Source organism: Neomonachus schauinslandi, chromosome 10, assembly GCF_002201575.2.
Source record: "Neomonachus schauinslandi chromosome 10, ASM220157v2, whole genome shotgun sequence".
NCBI lineage: Eukaryota > Metazoa > Chordata > Mammalia > Carnivora > Phocidae > Neomonachus > Neomonachus schauinslandi.
Window position 1 is genome coordinate 35,281,022 of NC_058412.1, and position 16,201 is coordinate 35,297,222.

A 16,201-nucleotide genomic window follows, 5' to 3' on the forward strand; every position below is an offset into this window, starting at 1 on the left:
CCCTTCGGTTCCATACCTGGTAGCTCCATGGTTTGTTGCTGAGCATCTCAGTACACTGAAAACCAGATGTCTCACACTTTGCTGTAAATGTAGTTCCTTTTGGAAAAAGTTTCATGTCTATACTCTGACCCAGGTCAATCAGTGCCAGGCCAGCAGATACATCATCATCTTCACCGTCCTGTTCCAAAAATCTGTATTAAACACAAACAAGGGCCAGGCGCCATGAGCACAAATAATAAAAGGCTGCTGGGGACACAGTAAGAACTGTGTTCAAAGTGCAACACTTGCCTGTTTCCAAGTATGAAATTGTCTGGCTTAATGTCTCCATGAATTATTTCACAGTCGTGCACTTGCTCAATCATGCAGAGCATCCTGATCGCAAAGGACAGGACTAGGGCTTGCGGCATCACTTTTTCTGGGGTGTTTTTATAGAGGTTAATAGCATTCTAGAAACAACACAGAGTGGAATTCTGAATTGGTTCCTCAGGATGGATGAGATCTCAAGTCAAGAGCTTTGCCCCCACCTACCACTCCAACAGAAGCTCCAACTACAATGTTGGAGCCAACCACCAGCCAACAATGGACTTCAAACTCACGTTCTCATCATAATAATGAAGACACTTACTAGCAACGTGCCATAGCTGTAGAGGTCTCCTACTAATACACTGCCATTCTGGAAGAAGTGGGCAGAATAGAATTTGATGAACATGTGTCGCATGCTTGGCTTTAGTCTCTCCATCAGCTGGGTCCCGATGTAGAACTCCCAGGGGTTGGCGGGCTTCTGGACCTGCAAATCAGGTGTGTGACATTCACATCCAGCCTCACGTTCTGGAAAACGATAGCCAGAAAGCAACTTCTACCCCAGTAAAGGATGTGGGGTAGAAAGTGATGACAAGCTATGAACTACTGCTCAAGTATGGGACTTGCCGTGAGATCATTTCTGTGGCAAGGCCATTCTAAATCCCTGCCACATGGTTTTTGTTTCTTAACCATGGACTAGACCTAAATGAAATCACCATTGCCTTGAAAAAGAAAAAAGAGGCCGACAGACTCAAGTTCTAAAATTCATCTTTTTTTTTTTTTTTTTTTTTTAAAGATTTTTTTTATTTATTTGACAGAGAGAATGAGAGACAGAGAGCATGAGAGGGAGGAAGGTCAGAGGGAGAAGCAGACTCCTTGCCGAGCAGGGAGCCCGATGCGGGACTCGATCCCGGGACTCCAGGATCATGACCTGAGCCGAAGGCAGTCGCTTAACCAACTGAGCCACCCAGGCGCCCTAAAATTCATTTCTATACTACACAATGAACTGCTCAAATTATTTACCTTTAAAACAAATTTCTGTTTATTTTTGGTATCATTCACCTCTCCATGGGTAACTTCATAGACCTGGGCAAAGGCCCCTTCTCCAAGAAGGTGATCGACATAGACCAGCAAGGAACCTTGAAGACACAGGAGTCAAAATGAAAAAAAAAAAAGGCTCAAAACATTATTTCTGGTAAGTTTTGTATTTGTAGAATTTTCTTGGTGCTTGCTTGCTTTAATAAATACAAATGGATATATAGCTCCCTCAGGAAATGTTTTTCTTCTTCAAGGAGTTAAAACACCTGCCACAAAACAGCTCCCCTTTGTAAATGCTGGGCCGGGGGAAGAGAAGCAGCACTGCTGGGCACCAGGCCTGCCACTGAATGGCAGGAACGGGGCAGACATTCTCTCTTCACCAATGTTCTCATATCAGAGGGGTAACACCTGTGCTGTCTACTTGGCAAGACTGTTGTGATGTTAGAAAGTACACACAAAGATCCTCGGTAAAGTGCTGAACAAAGCTCTACCATATGCCTTTGAAAAACACAAGTGTTTTACACCTGGACAAAATGGGCAAAGTATAATTGTACCAATATTTCTAATAGAATAATTATAATTTTTTATTGATGTAAAAATTTTATTTTAGGATAGTTTTCAATTTACAAAAAAGTTACACAAAGACAGTAGAGTTTCTGTTTGCTCTGTACCCAGTTTCCCCTACTGTTAGCATTTAATAACCATGGTCCCTTTGTCCCAAAGTCAGAACCCACACTGGTAGGTTCCTAAACCCACTCTTTATCTGGATTTTGGTAGTTTTTCTTTAATGTTTCAGGATAAATCCATCAAGTCTCCTTGGTCTCCTCCACTAAGCTGTAACAGTTTCAAACTTTTTGTTTTAGGTGACCATGACGGTTCCAAGGAGTATTAGTCAGATAAATTGTAGAATGTCCTTCAAATTGGATTTGTCTTGCTATTTTTAATAACAGTGGGGTTATTGGTTTGGGGAGAAAGACCACTGACATAAAGTTGTAACAGATTTTAAGTAATTTAAAAAAATCCACGTGTTCAAAATCAAGTATAAAAAAGTAGACTTCTGGTTTCTAATCTGGCACATTAAGGAGCGTGGAAGTCATCACTCCACCCCCACAGTAAAACAAAACAAACTGAAAATCAACAAGTCTTCAAAGATCCATTAAAGAACTGAAGTCATAGGCCAAACTGCTGCCTCTAAAATTGGGGAGACAGACTGGTGAATACAGAGAATAACAGCTTGCCAGAGAAACCACCACTGGAGCCAGTACGAGGGGGACGACAACACAACTAACACCTCAGATCTTATTTGAGAACAAGTCTTAAGGGAAACTCAAAGCCAACAGGGGAGACAGAAATAAGGACACAAATGGAAAGTTTAGCCTCTGCATTGGCAACAAACAGTAAACACAGCCTAATCTCAAGCCAGATAAATCTTACACTAGAGGCCTGTTTTATCTTAGTTCCTTTTACCCAGTGGATTGGGTCTGGCTTCTAACAAAAATGACAAGGCATACTAAAAGACAAAAAACACAGCTTGAAGACACAGAGCAAGTATCAGAGCTAGACACAGATATAGCAAAGATTTTGGAATTATAAGACCAGGGATTTTTTTTAAATTATGATTAATATGCTAAGGGCTGTAATGCGAAAAGGAAAAAATGTAAGAATAGATGGGAATGTAAGCAGACAAACAGAAACCCTGAGGTGGGATCAAAAGGAAGTGCTAGGGAAAAAAGACCACTATAACAGAAATGAAGACTCTCTTTGATGAGCTCTTCAATAGGCTGTACATGGCTGGGAAAGAATCGTCAGCTTGTAAGAATGTCAACAGAAACTTCCAAAACTGATCTGCAAAGAGAAAAAAAATTTAAAAAGATAGAAAAGAACATTCAAGAGTTGTGGGACAGGGGCGCCTGGGTCGCTCAGTTGGTTAAGGGACTGCCTTCGGCTCAGGTCATGATCCTGGAGTCCCGGGATCGAGTCCCGCATCGGGCTCCCTGCTCGGCAGGGAGTCTGCTTCTCCCTCTGACCCTCCTCCCTCTCATGCTCTCTGTCTCTCATTCTCTCTGTCTCAAATAAATAAATAAAATCTTAAAAAAAAAAAAAAGTTGTGGGACAATTACAGTAGGTGCAACACATGTGTAATGGGAATATTAGAGGCAGAAGAAAACAAGAAAGGAACAGAAAAAATATTTAGAGCAATAATGGTTGAGAAATTTCTAAAATTAATGACAGACGCTAAATCAAGGATCTAGGAATCTCAGAGAACACAAGGCAGGAAAAATAGCCAAAACTCTACACCCAGGCAAGTTGTATTCAAACTGCAGAAAATCAGACCAGAAAAAAATATTCAAAGAAGCCAGTGGAATAAAACTACCCTGCCTATAGGGAAGCAAGGAGAAGAATTACATTGACTTCTCTGGAAACCACACAAACAAGAAGAGAGTGGAGTAAGTGTTAAAAGGAAAAATGACCAATCAAAAATTTGGTATGCAGTGAAATTATTCCTTCAAAAGTGAAGAAATAAAGACTTGCTTACACAAAGATTAAGGGAATCTGTCACCAGTAAGCCTGACTTGCAAGAAATGTTAAAAGAAGTTCTGCAGAGAGAAGGATGAGGAGATAGTCCAGAAACTCAGATCAGAAGATTGCAGGAAAAAGGAATAAATGAAGATAAAATAAAATCTTTTATTTTTCTTATTCTTAGATGACCTAACAGATAACTATTCAAAGTAATAATTGCTACAATGTATTCAGTAAGTACAGTTTAGGATAAGTGAAATACGTGACAGTGCTGTTATAAGGGATAGGAGGGAAGAATTAATTAGTAACATTCTCTTATAAGGTACCTGGCATTACCTGTGAAGTGTTATAGTGTTCTTTGAAGGTGGACTTGGATTACTTCTAAATGTATACTGCAAACTCTAGGGCAACTACTAAAAACAGTAAAAAATGAAGTATAACCGATATGCTAATAGAGAAAATGAAATCACAGAAATACCCAATTAACACCAGAGAAGACAGAGAAGACAAAAAAGGAAACAAAGAACAAAGGCAATGAATAGAAAACAGTAACAAATATAGTAGATATTAATCCAGCTCTATCAGTAATCTTTCTAGATATCAGTAGATATATAATATACCAATGAAGGGGCGCCTGGGTGGCTCAGTCGGTTAAGCGTCTGCCTTCGGCTCAGGTCATGATCCCAGGGTCCTGGGATCAAGCCGCACATTGGGCTCCCTGCTCAGCAGGGAGTCTGCTTCCCCTCCCTCTGTGTCTTCCCTGGCTCGCTCGTGTGCACTCTCTCAAATAAATAAATCAAATCTTAAAAAAAAAACTTAAAAAAAAAAAAAAACCAATGAAAACAGAAACAATCGCAGTAGATAAAATACAAGACCCAGCTATACGTTGTCTTTGAGAAAAACACCTTAAATATAAAGACATAGATTAAAAGTAAAGGGATGGAGACAGATACACCATGCATGCTAACATTAATAAACAGAAAGCTGGAGTAGCTATACTAATTTCAGAGAGAGCAGATGTCAGAGCAATGAAAATTATCAGGCATAAAAACGGGCATTAGGTAACAATAAAAGATCAATTTTCCAAAAAGACATAACAATCCGTAACGCGTATGTGCCTAACAACAGAGCATCAAAATAGTGAGGCAAAAATTGATAGAACTGCAAGGAGAACAGATGAATTCACCATTCTAGTTGGAGATTGCTACACCTCTCTATCAGTAATTGACAGACCCAACAGGCAAAATCAGTAAGGGCATGACTGACTTGAACAACAGCATGAATCAACTGGATCTAATTAACATTTATGGAATACTTCATCTAACAACAGCAGACAATACATTCTTTTCAAGCTCACATAGAACATTCACCAAGACAGACCATTCTGGGCCATAAAAAAACCAAACCAAAACAAAACCAAAAAACACACCTTTATCAAATTAAAAAACCAACCAAACAAACAAAGAAATCATACAAAGTATGTACTCCAACCACAATGGAATTAAACTAGTAATCAATAACAGAAAGATAGCTGGAAAGCCCCCAAACACTTGGAAATTAAACAACACATATTAAAATAACACATTAATCAAAGAAGAAATCTTAAAAGAAATTTAAAAATATTTTGAACTAAAAGAAAATGAAAACACAATTTATCAAAATTGTGGGGTACAGCAAAAGCAGTGCTTAGAGGGAAATTTATAGGATTAAATGCATATGTTAGAAAAGAAGATCTAAAATCAAGAATTTTAGTTTCCACCTTAGAAAACTAGAAAAAAAAGGAAAAATTAAATCCAAAGCAGAAGAAAAAAGTAATCAGAGTAGGCAAAACAAACAAAAAAAAAACAAGAAAAAATTGCCTGCCTAATTAAGACAAAAAAAGAAAAAAATTGCGTAATTTAGATACAAAAATAATAAAAGAGCAGATATCAATGAAATTGAAAATAGAACATCAATGAAACAAAAAGCTGAATCTTTGAAAAGGTCAATAAAAACCCATAAGCCCCTACCAGGCTACCTGAGAAAAAAAGGGAAAGGACACAAAATACTAATATCAGAAATTAAAGAGAGAACATCAGTATAGATCCCATAAATAATAAGGGAATACTATGAACAACTCTGTGCCCACAAATTTGATAACCTAGATGAAATGGACCAATTCCTTGAAAGACATACTCTACCAAAACTCACACAGGAGTATGAGATAAGAAATTGAATCAATAATTAATAGCTTTCCTAAACAGAAAGCACCAGGACCAGATGATTTCCACTGGTGAATTCTACCAAATATATATATTTTTTATTTAACTTTTTTTTTTATTATTCTTATGTTAATCCCCATACATTACATCATTAGTTTTAGATGAAGTGTTCCATGATTCATTGTCTGTGCACAACACCCAGTGCTCCATGCAGAATGTGCCCTCCTCAATACCCACCACCAGGCTAACCCATCCTCCCACCCCCCTCCCCTCTAGAACCCTGTTTGTTTTTCAGAGTCCATCATCTCTCATGGTTCGTCTACCCTTCCGATTTCCCCCGCTTCATTCTTCCCCTCCCGCTACCTTCTTCTTCTTTTTTTTTTCTTAACATATATTGCATTATTGAATTCTACCAAATATTTAAGGAAGAAATTATACCAATTCTCCACAAACTCTTTCAGAGGAAAGAAGCAGAATGAATACTTCCTAATCCCTTCTATGAGGCCAGCATTAGCTGAATATCAAAACCAGAGAGATACACTATAAGAAAACTATAGAGCAGTATCTCTTATTAACATAGATGTAAAAATCCTCAACAAAATATTAGCAAATCAAATCCAAAACAAGTATAAAAAGAATTATTTACCATGGCCAAGTGGGATTTAACCCAGGTATGCAAGGCTGGTTCAACATTCAAAAATCAATTAATGAATCTATCACATGAACAGAGTAAAAAGAAAAATCACATGATCTTATCATAAAAATAGAAAAAGTATTTAATAAAATCCAACACCCATTCATAATAGCAACTTTCTGCAAACTAGGAATAGAGGGCAACTTTCTCAACTTGACAAAAGACATCTACAAAAAACCTACAGCTAACATACTTAATGGTGAGAAACTAGATAAATGCTTTCTCACTAAGATCAGGAACAAGGCAAGAATTTCTCCTGTCACCACTCCTACTCAACATTGTACTAGAAGTCCTAGCTAATGCGATAAAACAAGAAAATGAAATAAAATGTATACAGCTTGGGAAGGAAGAAATGAAATAGTCCTTGTACATAGATGACAGCATTGTCTAGTCAGAAAATGCCAAAAAATCAACAACAAAAAACCCTCCTGTAACTAATACATGATTATAGCAAGGTTGCAGGATATACAAGGTCAATATATAAGTCAACTGCTTTCCTATGTACCAGAAATTTGTAAGTGGAATTTGAAATTAAAAAAACACAATACCACTTACATTAGCATCCTCCAAAATGAAATAACTTAGGCATAAATCTAACAAGATATGCAGAAGATCTATATAAGGAACTCTATAAAACTTTGATTTAAAAAAATCAAAGAAGATCTAAATAGAGATATGCCATGTACATGGATAGGACGACATGATACTGTCAAGATGTCATTTTTTCCCAACTTGATCTATAGATTCAAAGAAATTCTAATCAAAATCCCTGCAAGTTATTTTGTGGCTATTGACAAATCGATTTTAAAGTTTATGTGGAAAGGCAAAAGGCCCAGACAGCCAACACAATATTGAAGAACAAGTTGGAGGACTGGCATTACACAACATCAAGACTTACTATAAAAGCTACTATAATCAGAACAGTGTGATATAGATAAATAGGTCAATGGAACGGAAGAGAGAGCCCAGAAATGGAGCCAAGCAAATATACTGTTAAATGATCATTGACAAAGGAGCAAAGACAATTCAATTAAGAAAGGATAGACTTTTCAATAAATGCTGATGGAACTGGACATCAACATGCAAAAATGAATCTAAACACCGAACTTACACCTTTCATAAAAGTTAACTCAAAATGGATCATACACATCAATGTAAAACAAAACTATAATATCCCTAGAAGGTAACAGGAGAATAGCTAGGTGACCTTGGGTGCCGATGACCTCTTAAGACACAACACCAAAAGCATGATCCATGAAAGAAATAAATTGATAAACTGGACAAAATTTAAAAACTTCTCTGCAAAAGACACAGTTGACAGAATGAAAAGACAAGCCAAAGATTGAGTGAATATCTTTGTGAAACACTTAAGTGATAAAAGTTATCCAACATACATAACAAACTCTTGAAACTCAATTAAGAAAATGGGGGGGGAAACTCAGAAAGAAAGAACTAAGAAAACGATCAACCTGATTTTTAAAAAAATGGGCAGGGCGCCTGGGTGGCTCAGTCGGTTAAGCGACTGCCTTCGGCTCAGGTCATGATCCTGGAGTCCCTGGATCGAGTCCCGCATCGGGCTCCCTGCTCGGCGGGGAGTCTGCTTCTCCCTCTGACCCTCCTCCCTCTCATGCTCTCTGTCTCTCATTCTCTCTGTCTCAAAAAAATAAATAAAAAAAAAAAAATCTTTAAATTAAAAAAAAAAAAAAAAAAAAAAAAAAAAAATGGGCAAAAGATCTGGATATATACCTCACCCTAAAAGATATACAGATGGCAAATAAACATATGAAAAAATGTACATATGTAATTAGGGAATTACAAATGAAAAACCATAATGAAATACCATTACACATCTATTAGAGTGGCCAAAACCCAAACTTCTGACAACGCCAAATGATGGTGAGGCTATGGAGTAACAGAGCTGTCATCATTGCTGGTGGGAATACAAAATGGTACGAACTCTGTTTGAAGGTAGTTTGGTGGTTTCTTACAGAAGTAAACATACGCTCACATGTTCCAGCGATCACAAGGCCTTGGTATTTATCCAAATGAACTGAAAACTTCTGTCCACACAAAAACGGCATAGGAGTTTTACAGCAGCTTTATTCATAATTGCCAAAACTTGGAAGCGACCAAGATGTCCTTCAATAGGTGAACAGATAAATAAACTGTGGCACATTTGCACAATGGACTATTACTCAGCGATTGTAAAGACAGAGCTTTCAAGTCATGAAAAGACATGGAGGAATCTTAAATGCAAATTGCTAAGTGAAAGAAGCCAATCTGAAAAAGCTTGCACGTGGTATGGTTACAACTATATGACATTCTGGAAAAGGCAAAACTATGGAGACAGTAGTAAAAAGATTAGTGCTTGTCAGGGTTTTAGGTAGAGGGTAGACGTGATGAATAGATGGAACACAGGGGATTTTGGGGGCAGTGAAACTATTCTTTATGATACTGTAATGATGGATACAGGTCATTATACATTTGTCAAACCCCACAGACCGTACAACACGAAGAACGAACCTGAATGTAAACTACGGACTTTAGTCAATAATAATGTATTAATATTGGCTCATCAATTTCAACAAATGTACCACACTAAAGCAAGATGTCAATAGGGGAAGCTCTGTGTGTGTGTGCGTGTGCATGTGTGTGTGTAAAGCATCTTGTGAGAAGTCTTGCTCCCACTGTTATTCACATCCACCCTGTTAACCATTTTTATTAGTTTTGAGTATGCTTCAAGGGTTCTCTAGAAATAGCATGAATATGAACATATGTTATCTTCCCCTTTTTGAGAAAAGGCAGCATATAATATTAGTCTGCCCTTAACGGCATGTTTTGGACATCATTACCTATCAGTACAGAGCAAGCTATATTTTCTATAGAGATGTCCCATAATTTATTTAAGCAGTCCCCATAGCCACCTATGTTGTTTCCAATCTACTGTTTTTACATGCACATATGTCATTTTGAATGGATGCAAGCATATCTGCAGGAAATTCTTAGAAGTGGATGTCTAAAAGTATATGCATTTTTTACTTTGACAGGTATTGCCAAATTACTCTCTATAAGTGACAGTCTCAACAGCAATCAAAATCTGACAGTCATGGCTTAACAAAATGTTCTCAGCTTAGTACTATAGATAATCTATGACTCTTTACTTAAGGTGGGGGTGGGGCACAGGGGTGGTACCGGAAGGAGAATCACACACACGAGTTACCATTGACTTCCCATATAGAAGAATTTAAAGTTTTATTACCCATATAGTCCTTACCCAGTTGAAATTCAGTCTTGGGCTTGATGGCTGGAAGTTTACACTGCCATTCATAAGTATTTGGATAGGATCTCACTGGTTTAGAAAGCCCAGATAAAAGGGTGAGAATCAACGTTTCATCCCATGGATTCTCAACAGTCAAGTCTTAAAAGGAATGGGAACAAATAAAGGAAATGAATTCAGTGCCCAAGAATTTTCCCAAAGAAACTACAGATAAAACAAGTGGAGACATTCATTAAATAAGCTATCAAAAGCCTTATCTTTAAAAGAAATACAGCAATGACTCAAATAATAACCATTTGGAAAAATCAAAATGGCTAGTTCTGCAGAGCTCATTGTTATTTTAGATCAACAAATTTAGATCAATATTTAGTTGTGACAAAGGAAATGAACACCAAAAGCACCTGTTCCACTTGCCTGGAACTGCTGGATTCTGCCTTTAACATAATTATGTCTTAAAGGCCGACCTGGATATCAGTTACTTCTAACATTTCCCACAAAATACAATGACTTTCAATACTTATATTATTTATGAGCAGTTTGCATGCATGAGATATACTTTGGGTTCACAAAAAAGATATCATTTCTAAAGGGAAGAATAAAGTTTCTGTTCAATTTAGCATGCTATAAAAATTCTTTTAGTGGTAGTTATCAAAGACTAATCCAGCATGATTAACATTTACTTAGTGCTAAGTGTATGTAGGACCCTGTTCTGAGTACTTTGTTTAGTACTTCACTTGGTCCTTATAAGAAGACTCTGCAGTAGGACCATCACCCCCACTTTATACAGAAGGAAAGAGAGCCACAGAGAACTGAAATGATCTTGGCCAACCAAGATCATGTGACTGCCTAAAAGTGGAGCTAGGATTAGAACCTAGTCAGTCTTCACAGTCTGTATTCTTAAACACAATGCAACACTATCCAAGACTGTTTTTGTGTAACCAGGGGAAAGGAGGTAAGCTCTGAGCCTGTTTATTTGGCTGTAAAATGGGGATACCAGTCTTAAATTCAATGCCTGCCATAGTAGGCCCTCCAGTTCTAACTCCCTCCTGCAACAGTAGTGATTTTGATACCTTCTAAAATTAAAACGAATTAATTTGCCCTTCAAGTGTGCTACTGTTATACCCCACTGTGATCCAGTTTGCAAGTTTTGTCTGAATTTGTGTTCTACTCAAAGACATTCAAGTCCCTGCTCTTTGAGCTTTCATGGAACAGCTTTTACCAGGCTATTGTCCTTATTCGGGGACACAATTAAGACTGAACATCTGTTCATACTTGAAGCATCGACATTCTCAAGTGAACTAGTCTGCATCCATTCTGCTCGGCGCCCAGCACTGGCGTCTGGTGGATCTTCTGCAATGGTGAAGTTAGTGTCTGTGAGTTTACAAGCCTTGAGGCTCTGCGCTACTTCACTGGTCAGCACACCACCTGCAGCAGGTTGGCTCCCACGGAGCAAGGATGCCGAAGATACGTCTGCTGGGAACGCCAGCTCTGGGGTTTTCTCTTGAATTGGACTGGATGTGTTAAAGGAATAGACAAGAGGAAACAAAACACATGATTACAAGTCTATTGGATTTGATCACATAAAAGTACCACAAAACAGTTCCCTTTTCATTCTACGAAAGACATTTCAAAACTCCTTTACAAAGAGTTGATTACAGCATTTTCTTCAGACAAACAAATATATGCAAATACACAGCCAGTACAGTATGCATAGAAATAAAATCAAAGACATGGAAATAGAGTCAACAAATAGGTGAGGGAACGCGACGGATATTCTTCAGTGGGAAACATGGGGAGGGGTGGGCTTATTTCCCCAAGATGTCATCAAGCTGGGGATCAAGACTGAATATTGAACTCTATTCCAAAATGGCTTCTTTTATAGCACTGAAAGAAACAGAGAATGTCATAATCCAAAACCTAACACCAGTATCTTTCTGTACACACACATATGGTTGATCTGTATTATTCACGGAACCCATATTTGTGAATTCTACGTGCTAAACTCATTCGTAAGCCCCGAATCAATTTTCATGGTACTTTTGCAGACGTGCAGAATGGTGAAAACATTTAGTCACCCAACATACACATTCCCAGAAGTGGAATAAGGCAATGCTCTGCGTTGTCATGTCAGCTCTCACACTGTAAACCAGTGTCCTTTCGCAGTACATTTAGTAACATGTTTTTCTGTGTGTTTTTGTGATTTCGCTGTTTAAAATGTTCCCCCAAGTGCAGTGCTAAAGTGTTGTCTAGTGTTCCTAAGTGCAAGAAGGCTGTGATGTGTCTTACAGGGAAAATATGTGTTAGATAAGCCGTGTTCAGGTATAAGTTATAGTGCTGTTGGCCCTGAGTTCAATACCAATGAATCAACAATTATTTATTAAATAAGGTGTCTTTAAACAAAATGTTGTGAACTCACGGGAACCTAACTAGGAACAATGGTTCAGTGTTGGGTAATTCAGAGACTGCAGTGACTTTATACAAAAGGACGAGGGCAAATAGTAAGACCTGACTGTGTAGGTATCTCCACACACATAAACTCTCCTCCACCTTTACGCCCACATATACACAAACTCATGTATAAGTATGCATCGTTACAAAAATAAATCTGTATATGCAACTTCAGGCTGCATTCTTCCTTCTTGATAGGCATTTTTCCTAGTAGGAAGTTTTTTTGAAAAGAAACTAGGTTTGGAATAGTTTAAAGAAATGTTACAAAGATCATAGCAAATTCCCACACACTCCTCACCCAACTTCCTCGAACGTTACCATGTCATGGGACAGTGGCTCCTGTCAAAACCAATACGTCAACATTTGCTATCCTGACCTCCAAACTTCGTTTGGATTTCACCAGTTTTCCCAAAGGGCCCTTTATTTGCTCCCAGATCTAATCGTGGATACCATGTTGTATTCAACTGTCATGTCTCCTTACCCCCTTCTCATCTGTGATGGTCTCTTCGTGTTTCCTACCTCCCCAAGACCTTGTCAGTTTTGGGGACTACTGGCCAGGTATTTTATAGAGTGTCCCTCAGTTTGGGTTCCTTTGATATTTTCCTTATGATTACACTACACATTGTGAAGAATGTTCCAGAGGTCAAGGGCCCTTCTCAATGCATGACTACCATAAGCTGTCACTTGTGAAATTAACCTTGGTCATTTGGTGAAGGTGGTGTCTGCCATGGCCCTATCATGGATTTTAATCACTACCTACCATTTAATTCAGTGGATGTATGCTGGAATAGAATAATTCCCTGGTTCTTAGATATTAAAAATACTTCCAATATTTTAATTAATTAATTTTCTGTTCAGCCATTTCATATAGGAGGAGGACACAAAAGGGTCCTCCCTCTTCAGATCATGGCAATTTTAATTTATCCCACAAGCATAGCCACCAAAATCTATTATTGGGAGAAACTGTGGTAGTCAAATGGGAGTATTTTCAATATTGATTACAACAAAACAGATATTAGGGGTATCCATGCACACAGAAAAAACTGCTTTCAAACCTACATAAATTGTTACTAGCAACTTGAGTACCCAAATTACTGTGAGTACATACATTATAAATAAAACGCTTTTCCCTTCTCCAGGAGAATTTGAGTTTTGGTTAACTTTCTAGCTCCTATCCCCTGAAAACTGAAAGTTAACTGAGTATCACTGTCACCACTGCTTATGGTAAACAAAAGCCATGACTGGAACTGTATTCTAGACTGAGAGAATTAGAAATATATGCTGGGAATTCACAGCGTCAGGCTTCAGGTACAAGGATTCTCGTGATGGGCCTATTCCTTGTGGGGTCTCGGGAATCTAAATCTATAGTGTTGCAAGGACCACTGACATCCACGGAAATAAGGCTTCTAAGCTAGGGAAGCTTCTGTACCTTGGTCATAAGTGTTTCCTTATAACTTGTCTCATGCAGGTCAAAGATGATAGTGTCTTGGATAGTTCTTTCCTTGGCAATGATTTTTGTCCTGTATATTTCTATGTTAATCTTATGCCAAGTGTGGCTTATGCCAGTCTTGTGAGTCAAAAGTTTAGTTGCATGTCGAAGATTCCTTGTGGGCAGTAATAGACTGTGCCTATTGGGCAGAATTTTAAATTAAAAGGCAAGATCTGCTCATCTGCATTGATTTTATTATTAAGGAGTTAAGTTATTTTTTCCATGTTTATTCATTTTTTTTTCTTTTGTAAATTCTGCTCATGTCTTTCATCCAATTTATTTACTGGGGTCTTAATTTAAGAAGAGGTTTTAATGACAAGAGGCAGTACAACATAGTGGTGAGAGCAAGGCTTCTGAAATATGGGTTGAAATTACAATGCTACAAATTAGAAGTTGTATGACTTTAGGTCATTTCTTTAACTCTCTAGACCTGGTTTCCTCATCTGTAATGGTGGAAAAGAATAGTTCCTACAACTAAATCTACTGTGAGGATTAATTACAGGATATAGTACATAAAAAGTATCAGCATTACAATGGAATATAATAAAATACTCAAAAGATTACAGCTACTTTCAGTGTCTGTTACATTTACCAGACTATTCAAATAGGGTGGAATTTTACTTGCAAAGCACACATGTATGCTACATATGTATTTTGTACCAACACCTAAGAGGCTTAAACATTCTATTGTCCTCCTCTTAAAAGAAAGTGATTGCTTTTCTTAATTAGAATGGGTATATGGAAACAAATATGTGTTTGCTCAGTTCTACAATAGTCTTTACACTAGGTCAGGGTCTTTGGCTGGTAAGAGTAAGTGCAGTTCTGCTCTCAAAATGAGTAGAAGTCAGTCACAGGAACTACTCCCACAGATACTCTCTGCTACCCCAGCTGCTTCTCTCACTGCCCTGATGGATCCAATGTTTAGGCTTATCACTGTATGTGTATCTATAGAGAGTAGCTTCTGGCTTATAACTGCAAGTCAATAAAATCTCACAATACCTGAACTTCCTGTCTTTTGAGGGTTCTGCCATGTTTTCTTCACAAGAATCCAGAGTCACATGGGTGCACTCTTTTGCAACCACATTTTCTGAAATATGTAGAAAATTAGAAACAGACATAATGCATGCATATGATTTCATGTGGTTATGAAGTCCATAATTCCTTTTTACACTGACTTTCATTATAATTTCAAAATGGTGTTCCATGGTAAAATGTTCCATAATATTTTTAAAATAGGAAAAAACATCACTAAAAAATTTTTTTTTTACTACTAATATTTGTGAGCATTTCAACTTTACACATCCAATCCCTCAAGAGAAAAAGGTCCAAAGGGTGGCAGGTCTGAGCAGCCCATGGAGGTTCTGGTACGGGCAGAGGGCACACCCTGCTTTAGGAGAACCTGAGGACAAGGACATGGAGAGTAAAACACTGCAACGCTTCTAGAGGGCAGAGATTTGGGTGTCTTTCCGTCTGACTGCTTTATTTAGTCAGTTAGTGTTTAGTTGATTCAACTGATTTAGAGTGTTTACATCTGGACGATACCTGGCAATACTTACCATCACTCCTTTAAGTAAAAACAAACAAATAAAAACTATCTACAGAAAGACAAACCAGATAGGCAGATGTGAGGTATATATTATACACACACACACACACACACACACAATACTATAAATACCCAAGTATTACACTGGACTAAATTTTATCAGATATTGCATCACCAAACAGGTGCTAATACTTTTTAGAACTAGAACATTAGCTTCTATTTATCCAATCAAAGTGCAAATACTCCAAAAACAGCCGATATTGACTCTGAAAGACGCCAACTAAATAAACTCATTTTCCCAAACGGAAACACTTTAACATTTTTTTGTTAAAGTGGCAAGCTTGTGATGGCACCTGGCAATTGTCCAAATTTCAACTGAACTCTCCTTAAAAATCCAGAGGAGAAAGGTAATATACTGGGTTAGTACTCTAAAAAAATTTTTTTACTCCTTAGTTAAAAGTTTTTAGGTCTATGGGCTCAGACTTCATATTAAAATACGCTTCCACCTAGGGGAGTGAAATGCTTTGACAGTTCTTTCATTGCATTGCTTTAGGGAGCAATTACTATTTTTATTAAAAGTGTCAGCAGTGACAGAGTTTGGCTAGTAAAAAACTCATCAAAATGGTAAAGTGGTCCTTTACTGTCAATATATTTTGTAGGTTGGTACTTAATAGGGAATAATTAATTA

The 16,201-nt window shown here is 37.7% G+C and overlaps 1 protein-coding gene and 1 non-coding gene across 4 annotated transcripts in view; both read right to left on the reverse strand.

Moving 5' to 3' along the window:
• Positions 1–16,201, reverse strand: part of BUB1 (BUB1 mitotic checkpoint serine/threonine kinase) — a 45,187-nt gene that overhangs the window by 2,645 nt on the left and 26,341 nt on the right. For 2 of the 3 annotated variants that reach the window (XM_044918737.1, XM_044918738.1), the window contains 7 exons: positions 14,967–15,054; positions 11,303–11,541; positions 10,028–10,171; positions 1,324–1,439; positions 626–787; positions 289–446; positions 17–191 (listed from right to left, as the gene is read on the reverse strand). In XM_044918737.1, the coding sequence (XP_044774672.1) occupies positions 17–191; positions 289–446; positions 626–787; positions 1,324–1,439; positions 10,028–10,171; positions 11,303–11,541; positions 14,967–15,054 (1,082 nt within the window). The remainder of the gene's footprint in view (positions 1–16; positions 192–288; positions 447–625; positions 788–1,323; positions 1,440–10,027; positions 10,172–11,302; positions 11,542–14,966; positions 15,055–16,201) is intronic. The other variant, XM_044918739.1, reaches the window with a different exon arrangement.
• Positions 13,323–13,462, reverse strand: LOC123326120. Its single transcript, XR_006540899.1, has one exon. It is a non-coding gene; the product is annotated as a small nucleolar RNA SNORA29 (small nucleolar RNA).